General features: G+C 41.5%; 1 protein-coding gene across 3 annotated transcripts in view; it reads right to left on the bottom strand.

Annotated features, from left to right (window-relative positions):
* The window catches only part of LOC136858533 (deoxynucleotidyltransferase terminal-interacting protein 2), a 113,924-nt gene extending 100,764 nt beyond the window's left edge, over window positions 1-13,160 (bottom strand). Inside the window, exon 1 of one of the 3 annotated variants that reach the window (XM_068225587.1) lies at window positions 12,962-13,160. In XM_068225587.1, the coding sequence (XP_068081688.1) occupies window positions 12,962-13,076 (115 nt within the window). In that variant the 5' untranslated portion in view covers window positions 13,077-13,160. Of the gene's footprint in view, window positions 1-12,785; window positions 12,811-12,961 lie in introns of those variants that run through there. The other 2 variants (XM_068225589.1, XM_068225590.1) reach the window with 2 other exon arrangements.
* Between the last annotated feature and the right edge of the window lie 3,017 nt (window positions 13,161-16,177).

The following is a 16,177-nucleotide window of genomic DNA, read 5'->3' as shown; positions in this document are numbered from 1 at the left end:
AATGATATTCAGAACAATGGACAACAATAAATAACCTCAGTCAGGTAACGTTCCTGACTTTAAAATAATTGTGAGATACATCCCGCAGAACTGGTCATTTAAAAACTGATTAAATCAATTCCTCAGTTCCAAGAGACATGTGAGCTTGGGACAAAACCCTTGCTGCTTAGCAGAGGAAACAAACTGATACGAGTTGTTGATGATGATGATGCTTGTTGTTTAAAGGGGCCTAACATCTATATCATCGGCCCCTAATGGTGCGAAATGAGACTAAATGAATTGACAAATTAAAAGTCCAAAATCCTCCACTGACCATAATTCAAAACGTGATGACGAAGAATGAATGGATGGACGGATAAGAATTTAAAACGGTCAGTGGAACCGACCCACAGTGCCTCACATGCACAAAAGCTGGCGTAAAATAATAGTATTACTGACCAAGGGACTGCTTCTATTGCACAATACTGAGTCGATGATGCCTGTAGCCGAAAGGGGTCCAAAATCCAAGTCATCGGCCCCTCATACTGGTACTTACCTCTAGAAAAGTAGAACAATGGTATCTGTCATATTGCAGTACTAATCAAAAGTAGCTTAGACTCGTGGTATTCCACACATTATGGTACTACTCACAGGTAATGAAATTCGCACATGTAATACAGACCTATGGAGTGTCAACACATTGCGGCGCCATTTACAGGCGACGCAAACCTATGGTGTTCATCACATAAGTGTACTAACCACAGGGACTCTCGCTATCTTGTGGTGTTCCTCATAAGGTGGGTACTAATCATAGGCAAGCCTTAACCATGGGTTCCCTCATCCCATGGTATCACTCACATAGTGCTACTAATCACAGGTACTGTAAAAGCCGTCGCGCTCTTTTGCTACTAATCACAAACTTATTCAGTACCTAACATAGAGGTACTACGTGCAAGTAAAAGCGACCCATTGTGTTCCCCACATGGTGATACGAATCACAAGTAGTCTCATGGTTCTCATACAGTCATCCCTTGGTCGCCCCTTTTAGTCACCTCTTACGACAGGTAGGGGATACCATGGGTGTATTCTTCGCCTGCATCCCCCACCCACAGGGGATGATCTGAGTTGAAGCACCCTTGGGCAGTACTGTAAGTGTGTGAGCTGTAGAGCCAGTTCTGCTCTCTGTCTGGCCACACCCATGTTCTACTGCTGGCTTGATTCTACAAGCTCAACTGCTCAGGATTCTTGTTAATGCTTGCTGCTTCAATATGCTTTCTGTGTGGCCTTACTCTTAAGCAAACTTATTTGTGAAATTACAGTTACAGAAGTTCTTGATAAAATTGGCAGCAAGGAGACATCACTTAGAACATGCTAAATACCTCATTAACAAGACTATTTGTTGGAAGATACAGGTTTAAGCAGTGCACTGTACTTGTTGAACCAAGAGAGCACAATGCAGAACTGATTAGAAAGGGATTGAAATAGAGTGGGTCAAGTAAAATGTGGAATATGAAAGAGAAATATGAAATAGATTTATAGATAGAAACTTACATGAGTGTAGTCAATAGTGTTCAAATACACTTGAAAAGGTAAATTGGGTCCACCTATTCAATACAAGGCAATACAAGCTATTGAATAAGTGGACACATTTTACCTGATCAAGTGTAACAACTGTCAATATGGATCACAAAATTTTACCGTATGATAGTGTTCAAGTAAGTGTTAAATATAGAATTAGAGGTGAAAAATCTCATAAAAGAGAAAGTAAAATGTTAAAAATAGGCATAAGACAAGCCAGTGAAAAAAGACCATCACAAATGACAACCAACCATCTCACATGACGAGCTCACCATATGAGATCAATTGAACAGAGCTCACCCTCTCGAGGGAGGTCTTTTCCCATCATGGGACACTACGGACTTATTCATACATTCATTCATTGTGCTTGTTGAGTGATGGAAGAGTCAACCTGCTAGCACAGTGCAGTGAGTAACAGAATTGTTGCATTAGGGTCCGTCTCCAAAAAGGGTATATTTTGACAAAAGTTTTCAAAATGTAAAATATGTTTCTTTTCACTTGATATTTTCGTGTGTTAAGTTTCAATATGCATAATACTAGTTCATGGTGTAGGTTACTGTAGTCACGTCCTAGTTCGTGAACCATGGACAATGGCTGAGTGGCCTAGTAAGTCGTCCTGAGAGTCGGGATACCAGTTGCTATGGAATGGGAGTGGCCATCTCGGACATATTCTGAGTCATGGCCCTCTTTGTGCTTGGGCGGCTAGGACTATACAATGCACTGTGGTCCCTAACCCGTTAGAGGAGAGATCCTCACTTGGACTATGTGTAAGTAGGGTAGCATCCTGCTTCAGGAATTTACCGAGCTGAAAACATTTTTAAGCAAGCCTTGGACCTATGGGAGTAACGGAGTCCCACTCCAATTTGATAGGTGAGGGACTCCTTGGAAACAACTTGGCGAATGAAATGGAATTCGATGGGGAGCTATCAATATTAATGGGGATTATGGAAGAAAGAAAGTAGAAATGGCTGAGTCAGCAAAGAGGATGCATCTGGATGTGCTAGGAGTAAATGCTATTCGGGTAAGGAGAGATACTGAGGATGAGATAGGAGACTATAAAGTGTACTGACGGGTGTTAGAAAGCGAAGGGCAGTGTGGGGTAGGGCTGTTTATCAGGAATACGGCTGTATGCAACACGTAAATGAGCGAATGATGTGGGTAGATTTGTCAGTTGGAGGAAGTAGGACGAGAATTCTCTCACCATGTGAGGGTGCAAATGAGAATGAAATTGACAAGTTTTATGAAGCACTCAGTGACATCATAGTCAGGGTAAACAGCAAGGATAGGATAGTGCTAATGGGCGATTTAAATGCGAGAGCTGGAAATATAACTGAAGGATATGAAAGGGTTATTGGTAAATGTGGGGAAGATATGGAAGCTAATGGGAATGGTAAGTGTTTGATGGACTTATGTGCCACATGGGTTTAGCAGTTATGAATACATTCTTCAAGCATAAGGCTATCCACTGCTACACATGGGAGGCTAGGGGTACCAGATCCATAATAGACTATATCTTAACAGACTTCAAATTCAGAAAGTCTGTTAGGAATGTACAGGTTTTCCAGGGATTTTTCAATGATACAGACCACTATCTGATTTGTAGTGAACTGAGTATCTCTAGGCCTAGGATAGAGAAAGAGAAATCCGTCTGCAAACGAATAAGGCGAGGGTAGAAAATCTCCAGGATGAGGAAATCAGACAGAAGTACATGGATATGATTAGTGAGAAGATTCGACAGTGGACAGTAAGCAGGTTCAGGTTATAGAAAGAGAATGGGTGGCATGCAGTAGTAGAAACAGCAATGGGATCCCTAGGAACAACTGTGTGTAAAGATGGGGAAAATCAAACACCTTGGTGGAATGATGAAGTGAGAGCAGCTAGTAAACTTAAAAAGAAGGCTTATCAGAAATAGCTCTAAACAAGGGCCGATGCAGACAGGGAATTCTACGTAGATGAAAGAAAAAGAGGGAAACAAATAGTTGTTGAATCCAAAAAAAAAAAGTCGTGGGAAGATTTTAGTAACGACCTGGAAAGACTAGGTCAAGCAGCAGGGAAACCTTTCTGGACAGTAATAAAGAATCTTACGAACGGAGGGAAAAAGGAAATGAACAGTGTGCTGGGTAATTCAGGTGAACTCACAATAAATCCCAGGGAATCACTGGAGAGGTGGAGGGAATATTTTGAAAATCTTCCTAACGTATAAGGAAACCTTCCTGGTAGTGTTGTGAACAACCAAGCTCATGGGGAGGGGGAAAATGATGATGATGATGATGATGAAATTATGCTTGAGGAAGTGGAAAGGACGGCAAACTCCATTGCCATAAAGCAGCATGAACAGATGAAATTAGACCTGAAATGGTGAAGTATAGTGGGAAGGTAGGATGAAATGGCTTCATAGAGTAGTAAGAATGCCATGGAGTATTGGTAAAGTACCTTCAGATAGGACAAAAGCAATAATTGCAACAATAAGGATTGCAACAACTATTGAGGTATCTCATTGATTAGTATACCAGGCAAAGTATTCACTAGCATCTTGGAAAGGAGGGTGTGTTCAGTGGTTGAGAGAAAGTTGGATGAAAACCAGTGTGGTTTCAGACCACAGAGGGGCTGTCAAGATCAGATTTTCAGTATGCACCAGGTAATTGAAAAATGTTACGAGAGGAATAGACAGTTGTGTTTATGTTTCGCATATCTAGAGAAAGCATACGACAGGGTACCGAGGGAAAAGATGTTCACCATACTGGAAGACTGTGGAATTAAGGATAGATTGTTAAAATCAAAGGCATTTATGTTGACAATTGGGCTGCAGTAAGAATTGATGCTAAAATGCAATCTTAGTTCAGGTTACTTATAGGGGTTAGATAAGGCTGTAACCTTCCATCTTTGCAGTTTGTAGTTTACATGTACATCTGCTGAAAGGTATAAAGTGGCAGGGAGGAAATTTTTTTCTGCTATTTGCTTTACGTCGCACTGACACAGATAGGTCCTATAGCGATGATGGGAGAGGAAAGGCTTAGGAATGGGAAGGAAGCGGCCATGGCCTTAAGATACAGCCCCAGCATTTGCCTGGTGTGAAAATGGGAAACCACGGGAAACCATCTTCAGGGCTGCTGACATTGGGGTTCGAATGCACTATCTCCCGGATCCAAGCTCACAGCTGTGTGTCCCTAACCGCATGGCCAACTCACCTGGTAAACTAAACTGATGTCAGTAGGTAAGAAATTCAACAGAATTGAATTATCAGATTGATGATACAAAGCTGGAACAGGAAGATAATTTTAAGTATTTAGGTTGTGTGTTCTTCCAGGATGGTAATATAGTAAGTGAGATTGAATCAAGGTGTAGTAAAGCTAATGCAGTGAGCTCACAGTTGCAATCAACAGTGTTTTGCAAGAAGGAAGTCAGCTCCCGGACGAAACTATCTTTACATCGGTCTGTTTTCACACAAACTTTGCTTTACAAGAGCGAAAGCTGGGTGGACTCAGGATATCTTGTTCATAAGTTAGAAGTAACGGACAGGAACGTAGCGAGAATAATTGCTGGATGGAATTTCTAAGTTCCCAAGAAGGGAATTAGATATTTTTCCACCAATAGAGCATGTCAAAAAACAGATCAGATGTAAGGCTTTTCAGGCGTTTGCTTTATTAACCAGCGTTTCGTCTTAGGTCTGACACTAGACTCATCACCTGCATACACCCCAGCGTCAGTGGGTAGGATCTGACACATCCCACTCTGATGAGTCTAGTGTCAGGCCTAAGACGAAACGCTGGTTAATGGAGCAAACGCCTGAAAAGCCTTACATCTGATATGTTTAATAATTGCTGGTACAAACAGGTGGGAACAATGGCAGGAGGATACTTGGAATGAGGAGATAAAGGCTAAATTAGGAATGAACTCGAAGCTGTATGCACAAACCGGCTTCGGTGGTGGGGTCATGTGAGGCAAATGGAGGACAACAGGTTATCTAGGAGAATAATGGACTGTTATAGAGGGTTAAAGAAGTAGAGGGAGACCAAGACAATGATAGTTAGACTCAAGTTTCAAACGATTTAAAGATAAGAGGTATAGAACTAAATGAGGCCACAGAACTAGTTGCAAACAGAGGATTGTGGCGACGTTTATTAAATTCACAGAGGCTTGCAGACTGAATGCTGAAATGCATAACGGTCTATAATGCTCATGTATGTATGCATAATACTACCAAAGTACTAGTCCTAATCACTGATCAGTACAGATTTTTATATAACCACTTTTAAAAATGGAGGCGAGAAAATAACTGCACAGTGTGGAGTATCTGTGAGAATAAGAATTAAATTTACTGCCATAAATGTTTTCAGATATTACAGTTGAAAGATTAACATTTATTATCATATCAGAAAAAAAACCTTTTTCTCCTTAAAATCAATATTATCAAAAATTATTTATGCTGTGTTAAAGTATAAAAAATAAATGCTGACATTATGGTCAAGGATAAAAAAACAATTGCTGAAAAGTAAAAATAATGGATGTCAATAAATTCAGTCTGCACACTTCCTAAAAAGTACTGGAGAGGTTTTTATAGTTGTTCAAGTCATTACCGGAGATGTACTGGCCACGATTGTTCAACAGTGGCTGGTTAAGTCTACCAACTACATCTGATGTCATCAATATTTGGGAAGATGAAATTATTAGATTTATTAGATGATCTTCTCATGTAAGCCTAATGTCTTAATTTTACTTTTTAGTTCAGTCTTGTTTCTTTATTCCAAGGGCTAGCCTGTTGTTACAAACCTCATTGTTTCCACTTGGACCAGGCTGGGGACTAGGTGGTGGTGTACTTTCCTCTAGCATTCCATCAATTTTATTTTTTAATCTTTTTTTTTTTTAATTTAGGCCTATAATATCTCCTACTTTTTCCTCACCAGTCTTTTGTGATGTGTGTCTGCTCACATCGACTCATGTCCCATATAAGTTTTATTTTCTTGCTTCTTTCCTTGCGTGTTATTACTCCCTTACCTTTTGTTTAGCTTCCTCATATCTAATTGGATCATTCTTTATTGATTCCCTTAGATTCCGCACAGATTCTTCTACAATTGGCTATATGTTGCAAAGACACAGATTGGTCTTACGGTGACGATGGGATTTGCCTGGTGTGAAAATGGGAAACCACAGAAGACCATCTTCAGGGATGCCGACAGTGGGGTTCGAGCATTCTATCTCCCGAATGCAAAATCATAGCTGCGCGCCCCTAATCACACGACCAACTCGCTCGTTGCATATTTCTCTCTCCTTTTCATTTGAAAATTTTGAAGCTTTAGTCTTTCTTGGACATTTTCTTTTTTGTTCTTAGCCCTTGTATTACTGTAAAAACGAAGCCTAATTTTAGGAAAAGATACTTTCCAGTTTTATTATTTATATGAACCCATAAGACTGAGTGAAAGAAGGAAAAATCCTTGTAACACAATATTATAAAACAGACTACTGAATCACAAACTCTGTTACTTGTTTTCACCTCCGTCAATAGCACTCAACGATAACAGTAACGGAGGTGAGATTTTTCTCTTCTTTGTTGAACTACTTGAAAACATTTGAAGTTAAGAAATCTCACTATTAGAGTTGGACTATGTATTAGCCTACTTATGATTATAATTTGTAGTATAATTATTAGTCATAAAACTTTTCCTTGAGAAGCATGCTTCGGAGGTGAGAAAGTCCAATTACCAAATCTCCACTAACACTTTCATGCACCGAAAACAATACCTCAAAAAGCACATGCACAACTTGGCTTCAGGCAGCTGATAAGATAGCTGCCAATAGTTGAATCCAATGAACCTAGAAAGCCTACAGTGCTATCTGTGGGGGTATTATTGAACATTTTTTAATTTTTCACAGAGGTGAGACTATTTGGTGACAGGCATATTCAGTGCAAAAAGAGCTAATTTACAAAATACAAATTTTGAGATCAGAGACAAACCAGTGATTTATTTATTTATCATACATGATTTTTAGTGCTGGGAATGTCGGGAGGACATGTTTGGCTCACCAGCGCAGGTCTTTCTATTTGAAGCACATGGGCGACCTGTGTGTCTACGTGAGAGATGATGATGATGATGACGATGTAGGGAAAGGGTGAAACAGCACATAGCATACTTCTGTCAAAAAACACTAAGGGGTTTGCTCGAGGCTTAACGTCCCCATCTGATGGACGAATCACCATCAACAGAGTCATATCCCCTCCCTCTATATGAATACTGCACAGAGGATTGGAAATGAATCCAAGTTTTTGGTCTGGCATGCAATTTAGTGATTAGAAATTGTATTCCATCATCCCTCCCTCCCTGCTAGTCAACATGCTGATGGTGAAAATTTCCACTAACAGGACACAAACTGGCTAAACATGGTGTCAGACCGTCAAATTTAGATGCTTTAATGATCATGGCCACTGAGCAGACAAATCCGTGATAATTATGGGGATCAGAATGCTCATGTAGGCACAATCGTGATGGAGTAGAAGAACTGCTTAGGACCTATGAGTATGGCAGTAGAAAGGAAGAAAATAAGCAATTACTGAATTTATGAGGGAGAAATAAGATGATAGTTGGAAATACGTGGTTCAGGAAATTTAACTCAAGAAAAATAACAGGATATGGCTGGGGAGAAAGAAGAGAAGTCACTCAAAGATTACTTGTTGATAGAAAAAATAACGAGCTGCTAGATGGCACAGCAACACCAGGAGAGGCATTTGATAATGACTACAGGATAGTGGTTTTTATTAAGTTAAGGATTGGAAAAACAGCAGAAATAAAGGAAGTTACAGAAAGAATAATAAGGAGACTTATTTGAAAAAATACAGAAACCAAAACCTGAAAAAAAGACTTGGAAGAAGAACGAAAAGATTTTAATTAAGTATTTGTGGAAACAGGTGAAGAGATTTGTAGAAAGCTTAGGTAGCAGTTAGAAGAAAGTAAAAGAAACACCATGGTGGAAAGAAAAAAATTTTTTTTAACCATTAGCTTTACATCGCACTGAGACAGATAAATCTTACGGCGATGATGGGATAGGAAAGGCCTAGGAGTAGGAAGGAAGCGGCTGTGGCCTTAATTAAAGTATAGTTCCAGCAATCGCCTGGTGTGAAAATGGGAAACCACGGAAAACCATATTCAAGACTGCCGACAGTGGGGTTCGAATCCCCATCTCTCTAATACTGGATACTGGCCGCGCTTAAGCAACTGCAGCTATCGAGCTCGGTAAGAAGAAAACAGAAGAAATTTCATAGAGTGGGATTGACAGGTGTCAGGAGGGGGTGGTGGTGGTGGCGGCGGCAGTTATTGTTTTAAGAGGAAGTACAACTGGGCAACCATCCCCTATTAACAGTAATCAGAGGGTACAAATGGAAAGGGTCCAACACTTCAAAAAATTACGGTATCGGCCAAAGAAAAACAAGGGCCACGAAGGGTGTGAAAATGAAAGATTCACTAGGCATCAAATGCTCTATACCGTCGGGGTCATAAAATAACAGTTGACCAAGGGATGTTGGATAAGGTAGATGAAAACTAAGAGCCTGGTACAAGTGGAAGCAATACCAGGGCTCAACTAAAGGCCCCGTGGTTGCTAACCCATGTACCCAAGTTAGGATCTCCCTGGGGCAGCGTGAGGAAGAAAAGTAGGTTAATATGAAGCCAAAAGAATGTGCCAGAAGGTAGTGAAGGAAGAGAAACAGAAATGATGCACAAAGTTTGCAGGGAATTGGAAGAGGAGTCATAGCAGGGTAAAAAAGAAACTGTATGGATTCCTAAAGAACAAACAACCAGCCTATGAAACGACAGTAAGTGTAATGGATGAACAAGGCAATCTGAACGCTGAAGTTCCTGCCATTAAGGGAAGAAGGAAATTGTACTTTCAGTCCCCACTGAAAGTAGAATGGGATCTGCACGAAGGAAACAAAGAACATGTTACATTGATGCATGAGCCACATGATGAAAATAACGTAACTCTGTCAGAGTTAGAAGCCCTAAAGAAGATGAGACATGGGAAAATCCCAGGATAGAAATAAACAAGTATAAGAAAATTGGAACTGCTAGGAATTAGGGAATATACTGGTACAGTACTGTATTATAAGCAGCCTTAAGAGAGAAGAAAATTCTACAAGATAGGGAAAAAGGAATTAACTTACTGTCCCTATATTTAAGAATCGAAACTGGAGAGATTGTGGTACAGAAAAATTATACTGTCTCTGCTATAATGGAAGTGTTTGAAAGAATTCTATATAAAAGAAGCGAGTCCACTAGTGGAATCACAACTTTAAGAGGAACAACGTGGATTTAGAAGTGGTAGATCAACAATGGACCTACTATTTGCAACAGACTAAGAAAAAATACTGGGAAAACAACAAAGATCACCGACCGAGTGCCTGCGCAATTTGGGTCACATAACTGTCAGCTTGCATTCGGGAGATGGTGGGTTCGAACCTCACTGTCGGCAACCCTGAAAATAGTTTTCCATTTTTACATCAGGTGAATGCTGGCTGGAGCTGTACCGTAATTAAGGCCACGGATGCTTCCTTCCCACTCGGTGTTCTCCCCAGAAATGTTCGTCAGCCGGGTGGCAAGAGTGAGTAGCTGGTCAGGGAATACTACGTAAAATATGAATGATAAAATTATAATGTATTCCCCTGAGGGCAATAATAATAAGCTAATCCTATGGCCTCAGCTACCATGTGCATCATCTGATGCTATCTGGCTGCTTGATGGTCGGTTTCAACATTCCGTTTTACTCTAGGCCCACTACATGGCAGAATAAGCCGAATATCTTTTGGGCATCTAAGATCGAGTTTTAATTAATTTTGTGGAGTAAACACCAAATGTGTTACCAGAGATCTTTCACATACCAACATCGCATGACATGGAATGTCTAATGGAATTTGTTCCACCCTTCAAATATCCGACCACCATCTCTACCACTGATCCAAAGAGAGCATTAACAATGGCATCAGACAGCTAAATATTTTAGTGTTATCACAAACAAGACATAACAGAATATTTTGAACTTCTAGTGTTCCATTGCTCGTTCATAAACATGAATGAATCAAAATGTACTTTTTATACATGTATTTTATTTGATGGAAGAATAAATATACTAATACTGATACTGAAACACTGGGGTTTACCACTCAGTTGCTGTGGAGCACCATACTTGTTTGTGACGTCACGCGGAATTGAGTGATCATATGGGATTTCAGACACAATTCGCGCACGACACTATGTGCGAGTCAAGCTAAAGATTTAAAGTCCGGTGTGTTTGCCCAACCTTTGTCGTTTCTCTACGGGGTCGGGTATGAGGCGAGATGAATCCGTCATGGCGGGTTTTTATGAACAGATGCCCTTACTGATGTCAACGTCATCAGATGAGTTGATGAGATGACATGAATGACGTGATATATGATAGTAGGGAGAGGGTGAAACCCAGTTCTGGCATATAGCCAACTCCTGTCGAATAGCACCAAGGCATCTGCTTAAGGCTAAACGTCCCCACCCGACAGATGAATCCCCATCAACAGCGTCAAATGCCCTCACTCCATATGAGCACTGCGGAGAGGTTTGGAATTTAATCAAGGCTTTGGGCATGCAATCTAGTGAATAGAAATTGTACACCACCACCTCCCCTACCCTGCCAGCCAACATTCTGAACACAAATTTCTTCCTCCATGATTAGTCTGTTTTCCCGGATAAAGCCATCAATCTGCCCTGTAACATCAGATTAATGGCTCGATGGGCCTATCCTGGGCGCGCATGATCTTGCAGTGATGAGCGCCCTTCTTGGAATCTCCTATGCCACTCATGCACACTCGTGGTACCGCTGCAGGTGACTCCATTCTATCAATCTTTTGTCCCTCCATCAGTTGATCCGGAAAACACTGTAGGCAAATTTTTCATAAATGAAAGTGATCTTTGATAATGCCACGTGTGGAGCCATGACTAATGCCAACCTGAACACAAATTTCTTCCTCCATGATTAGTCTGTTTTCCCAGATAAAGCCATCAATCTGCCCTGTAACATCGGCTCGATGGGCCTATCCTGGGCGCACATCATCTTGCAGAGATGAGCGCCATTCTTGGAATCTCCTATGCCACTCATACACACTTGTCATAGACATGCAGTGTTCGCCATACACAGCAGACATGCTGAAATGAGTTTCGCGTACTCCACCACTCTCAGCCACCAGAAAACTAACCAAACTTTTCTGATCTTCTTTGCTTGCATCCATTTCTACAGCTGGACGAACACACTAGGCCTACACCAGTCCGCGCACCAATAAAGACAAAACCCAACAACTGCGTGCACCTGTGAGTTGTTACCATGCAGTTCTCCTACCACAGTAATGGCAGCATCAATACATACCAACAGTGCTACCACCTTCCGCACGAAATGTGTATTACGGCGAGTGTTTGGTTTTCATTTGACTGCCCCTTATACATCAAATGCAGCTGTGAAGTTCAGATTATACGTAGGATAATTTTGATGATGATGATGATGCTTGTGGTTTAAAGGGGCCTAACATCGAGGTCATCGGCCTCGAGACAGAAGAATTCCAAGAACAAGACTGAGACAAGGGTATGTGCTATCACCTCTCCTACATATTAGCATGGATGAAATACTCAAAGAAATTAAAAAGAGGACTGGGGTTGCTGTTGGGTGAAAGAAAGTAAAGATCATGAACAGGTGAATGTATGGAATGAAGTGACTGAAGAATACAGGGTGAAGGGTAAGGAAAAGAACAAAACTGGCATTCTTAAATGATGATCATGAAATAGAACAGGTGGTATAAAAGTCCAGGGGAAATCACTAGAGGTAGCAAAAACATTTCAGTACACTGGGAATCTGATATCACAAGATGGAAGAATGACACAGGAGACAGGCCTACTGGTAAGCAGAAGTATGAAGTTGGCTAGAGAGTTTTAAATTAGTGAGAGAACTACTGTGGAGTAAGGAGGTGCTAATAAAAAGAAAAAAAAATCAAGAACAACTACCTTCACCAATCTTGACATATATAGCTCAAACCTGGGTAGGCTTAAATGCCAAAGAAGTGGAAAGTACGGTCCAGGAAAGTGGCATTAAATACCTTAAAACTATGCTAATTAAGCCAAGTTAGGGACAATGAGAAATACATGACGGCAGTACGAGTAGTAGTGGTAGTGTGAGTACGTGCAAGCAGAGTCGTCAGCAAATCCACAATCAATATCTTAACTAACTAATAATTTCAATAGATTAACAGGTCCGTCCTTTTCAGATCAATGCTTTACTTCTCGCAGCCCAGCACTCGCTACATTCAGCTGCGCGCGGAACGACTGTCGTTTGTTTACACGCCTCCGATCTGAACGCAGAGCTGCTTATTTTAACGTTGCCAATGGATATCCCATTTGCTTACCTTCACGTTTCCGTTTCACACAATTCCCGTCAATTTTCCGCTTGCTCTTACGTTTAGTTTGCAAAGAATCTTCGAGATCTAATAAGCCTTCTTGAATAACCTTTCTGAAGTCCATTCTGTCACCGACACGATATCACAATTATTGAAGTACTATCTGCCTACTCTTGCTATCTGCGCACTTTTCAGTAATAGATTTACACCCTAGTGCTGAAGTGGTCGACTTCGGTCATTTTCGAGATTCGTATTGGCAACCTTTGAAACACAAACTAAGAATCGCTTACCATCGCTGTGCGACATCTGGCGTACACTTTAAGTACTCGTACTGTTGTTGTTTACACAGCAAAGCCAAACTATAGAATTCATGCTAGGAACACGTTTCGCAACGGGAAATGTTATATAGTATTATATATTGTGTGTGTGTGACATAGTTGTTTGCTTAAAATAATAAAGGTTTATAAAATTCATATCGATCGATCATATTATCGATTCAATTCATATTTCATGTCCATTCAGTTGGCAGTATTAACGGAACTCTTCCTCACTTCTCCAACGAGTACAAAAATCTATCACTAAAAAGTGCTCTCTTAATACCATACTATCTGCGCACTTTTTAGTGATAGATGGACACCCTAGTGCTGAATCGGTCGACTTCAGTTATCTTCGAGATTCGTATTGGCAACCTTTGAAACACAAACTAAGAATCGCGCATGAACGCTGTGCGACATCTGACGTACATTATACGTACTCGTATTGTTTATGCATCGCCTAGAGCTGGGAACGGTAGGAGCGGAGCGGAGCAGTTGTTTTCGCTCGTCCTCCGGAGACCTCCGGTAGTCCTCCGATTGGATTCACGGGCGGAAAATTCAAATGCTTTAACGTGGGCAATGTTGTAACGGTGATCTTAGGAGGAATTACAATTTAAATTTCATTACTAATTCCACAGATGCATGTGTTCCCCCACGTTTGTCATTCAAATGCTGTAGTCGTTTCAAGATAGCCGCATTATTTGTTACACTACGAGTAACAGATTTTGATCTGCTGACATTCAGTTTGCAATAGGTGCAGGTGGATAGAATACTGTAGATTGAATATTGGCACAAATAATACCATTGCACATGCATTTACAATATTATTAATAGTAAAACAGTTTAAGCAATAAGTATATTCCAGTGCATGTAAACATGTATTATATACGATGCTCTTACATTGTATTATAGGTGTAGCTCATTTATGACGGAAGAGTACGTCCGGCTCCATGACTAAATGGTTACCGTGCTGGCCTTTGGTCACAGGGGTCCCAGGTTCGATTCCCGGCAGGATCGGGGATTTTAATTTTAATTGGTTAATTTCGCTGGTACTGGAGCTGGCTGTATGTGTCGTCTTCATAATCATTTCATCCTCATCATGACGCTAGGTCGCCCAAGGGTGTCATATCAAAAGACCTGCATCTGGTGAGCCGAACTTGTCCTCGGACACTCCCGGCACTAAAAGCCATACGCCATTTCATTTTTTAATGAAGAGTACGAACTGATTGGTATTGGTTATATGCTGTACCGGGCTGAGTAGTTCAGACGGTAGAGCTCTGGCGTTCTGAGCTCAAGTCTGCGGTTTCAATTCCGACTTTGCTCGGCGGTACTTGAAGATGCTGACATACGAGAGTCGCATGTCGGCAGGTGTACCGGCACATGAAGGAACTCCTGTGGGACAAAATACCGGCACCTTAACGTCGCAGAAAACCGCAGAAGTGGATATGGGAGTACAATAATAATAATAATAATAATAATAATAATAATAATAATAATAATAATATAATAATAATAATAATAATAATAATAATAATCTTTCTATCAATTTACCCTCCAGGGTTGGGTGTTCCCTCGTTCGCAGAGAGGATCCCACCTATACCGCCTCAAGGACAGTGTCCTGGAGCGTGAGACTTTCGGTCGGGGATACTTTTTTGTTTTGTTTTACGTCGCACCGACACAGATAGGTCTTATGGCGACGATGAGATAGGGAAGGTCTGGGAATTGGAAGGAAGCGCCCGTGGCCTTAACTAAGGTACATCCCCAGCATATGCCTGGTGTGAAAATGGGAAAGCACGGAAAACCAACTTCAGGGCTGCCGACAGTGGGATTCGAACCCACTATCTCCCGGTTGAAAGTGGGTTCGGACCCCACTGTCGGCAGCCCTGAAGATGGTTTTACGTCGTTTTCCATTTTCACGTCTAGAAATTGCCCTCCTTAATCGTTCCTATCACATCGTCGCCATAAGACGGCATGACGTATAGCAAATTGTTACAAAAGTAATCGACAAATGAAACACGAACCATAAATGAGAATGTATATATTTCATATATTCGCCTTCGTCATACGTATAAAGCAGTATTTACCATGTCGCTACCACATCCGTTGCGCACCACGGATGGAACGGCAAGGAAGCACGCATTCAATACTGTTCCTCCGTCTTCCGCTCGCCGACCGAACCAGCGATTGGTTTCCAAGCAACAGTTTACTACCAAAGAATACCGGAGGGAGCGCTGCACTCGCACTACCGATTGCAATCATAGGAGCAACTGCTCCGTTCCCAGCTCTACGTCCAATGACGAACCGATGCAATCTCAGATGAAACTGTGGAACATGACATAGCTAAGACGAAGACAGACTGCCTAGAGCTGAGAACGGTAGAAGCGGAGCGGAGCAATTGTTTTCGCTCTTCCTCTGGAGACCTCCGATAGTCCTCCGATTGAATTCACTGGCGGAAAATTCAAATACTTCAATGTGGGCAATGTAGTAATGGTGATCTTGGGTGGAATTACAATTTAGGCTTCAGTATCAATTCCACAGATGCATGTGTCTTTCTACGTTTGTCATTCAAATGCTGCAGTCGTTTCAAGATTGCCTCATTATTTTGTTACGCTGTGAATAACAGATTTTGATCTGTTGAAATTCAGTTTGCGCCCGCCTCTGTGGTGTAGTGGTTAGTGTGATTAGCTGCCACCCCCGGAGGCCCGGGTTCGATTCCCGGGTCTGCCACGAAATGTGAAAAGTGGTACGAGGGCTGGAACGGGGTCCGCTCAGCCTCGGGAGGTCAACTGAGTAGAGGTGGGTTCGATTCCCACCTCAGCCATCCTGGACGTGGGTTTCCGTGGCTTCCCAGTTCGCCTCCAGGCAAAGGCCGGGATGATACCTAAGTTAAGGCCACGGTCGCTTCCTTCCC

The sequence above is a fragment of the Anabrus simplex genome, chromosome 1 (assembly GCF_040414725.1).
Source record: "Anabrus simplex isolate iqAnaSimp1 chromosome 1, ASM4041472v1, whole genome shotgun sequence".
Taxonomy (NCBI): domain Eukaryota; kingdom Metazoa; phylum Arthropoda; class Insecta; order Orthoptera; family Tettigoniidae; genus Anabrus; species Anabrus simplex.
This window is presented reverse-complemented; position numbering and strand designations above follow the sequence as displayed.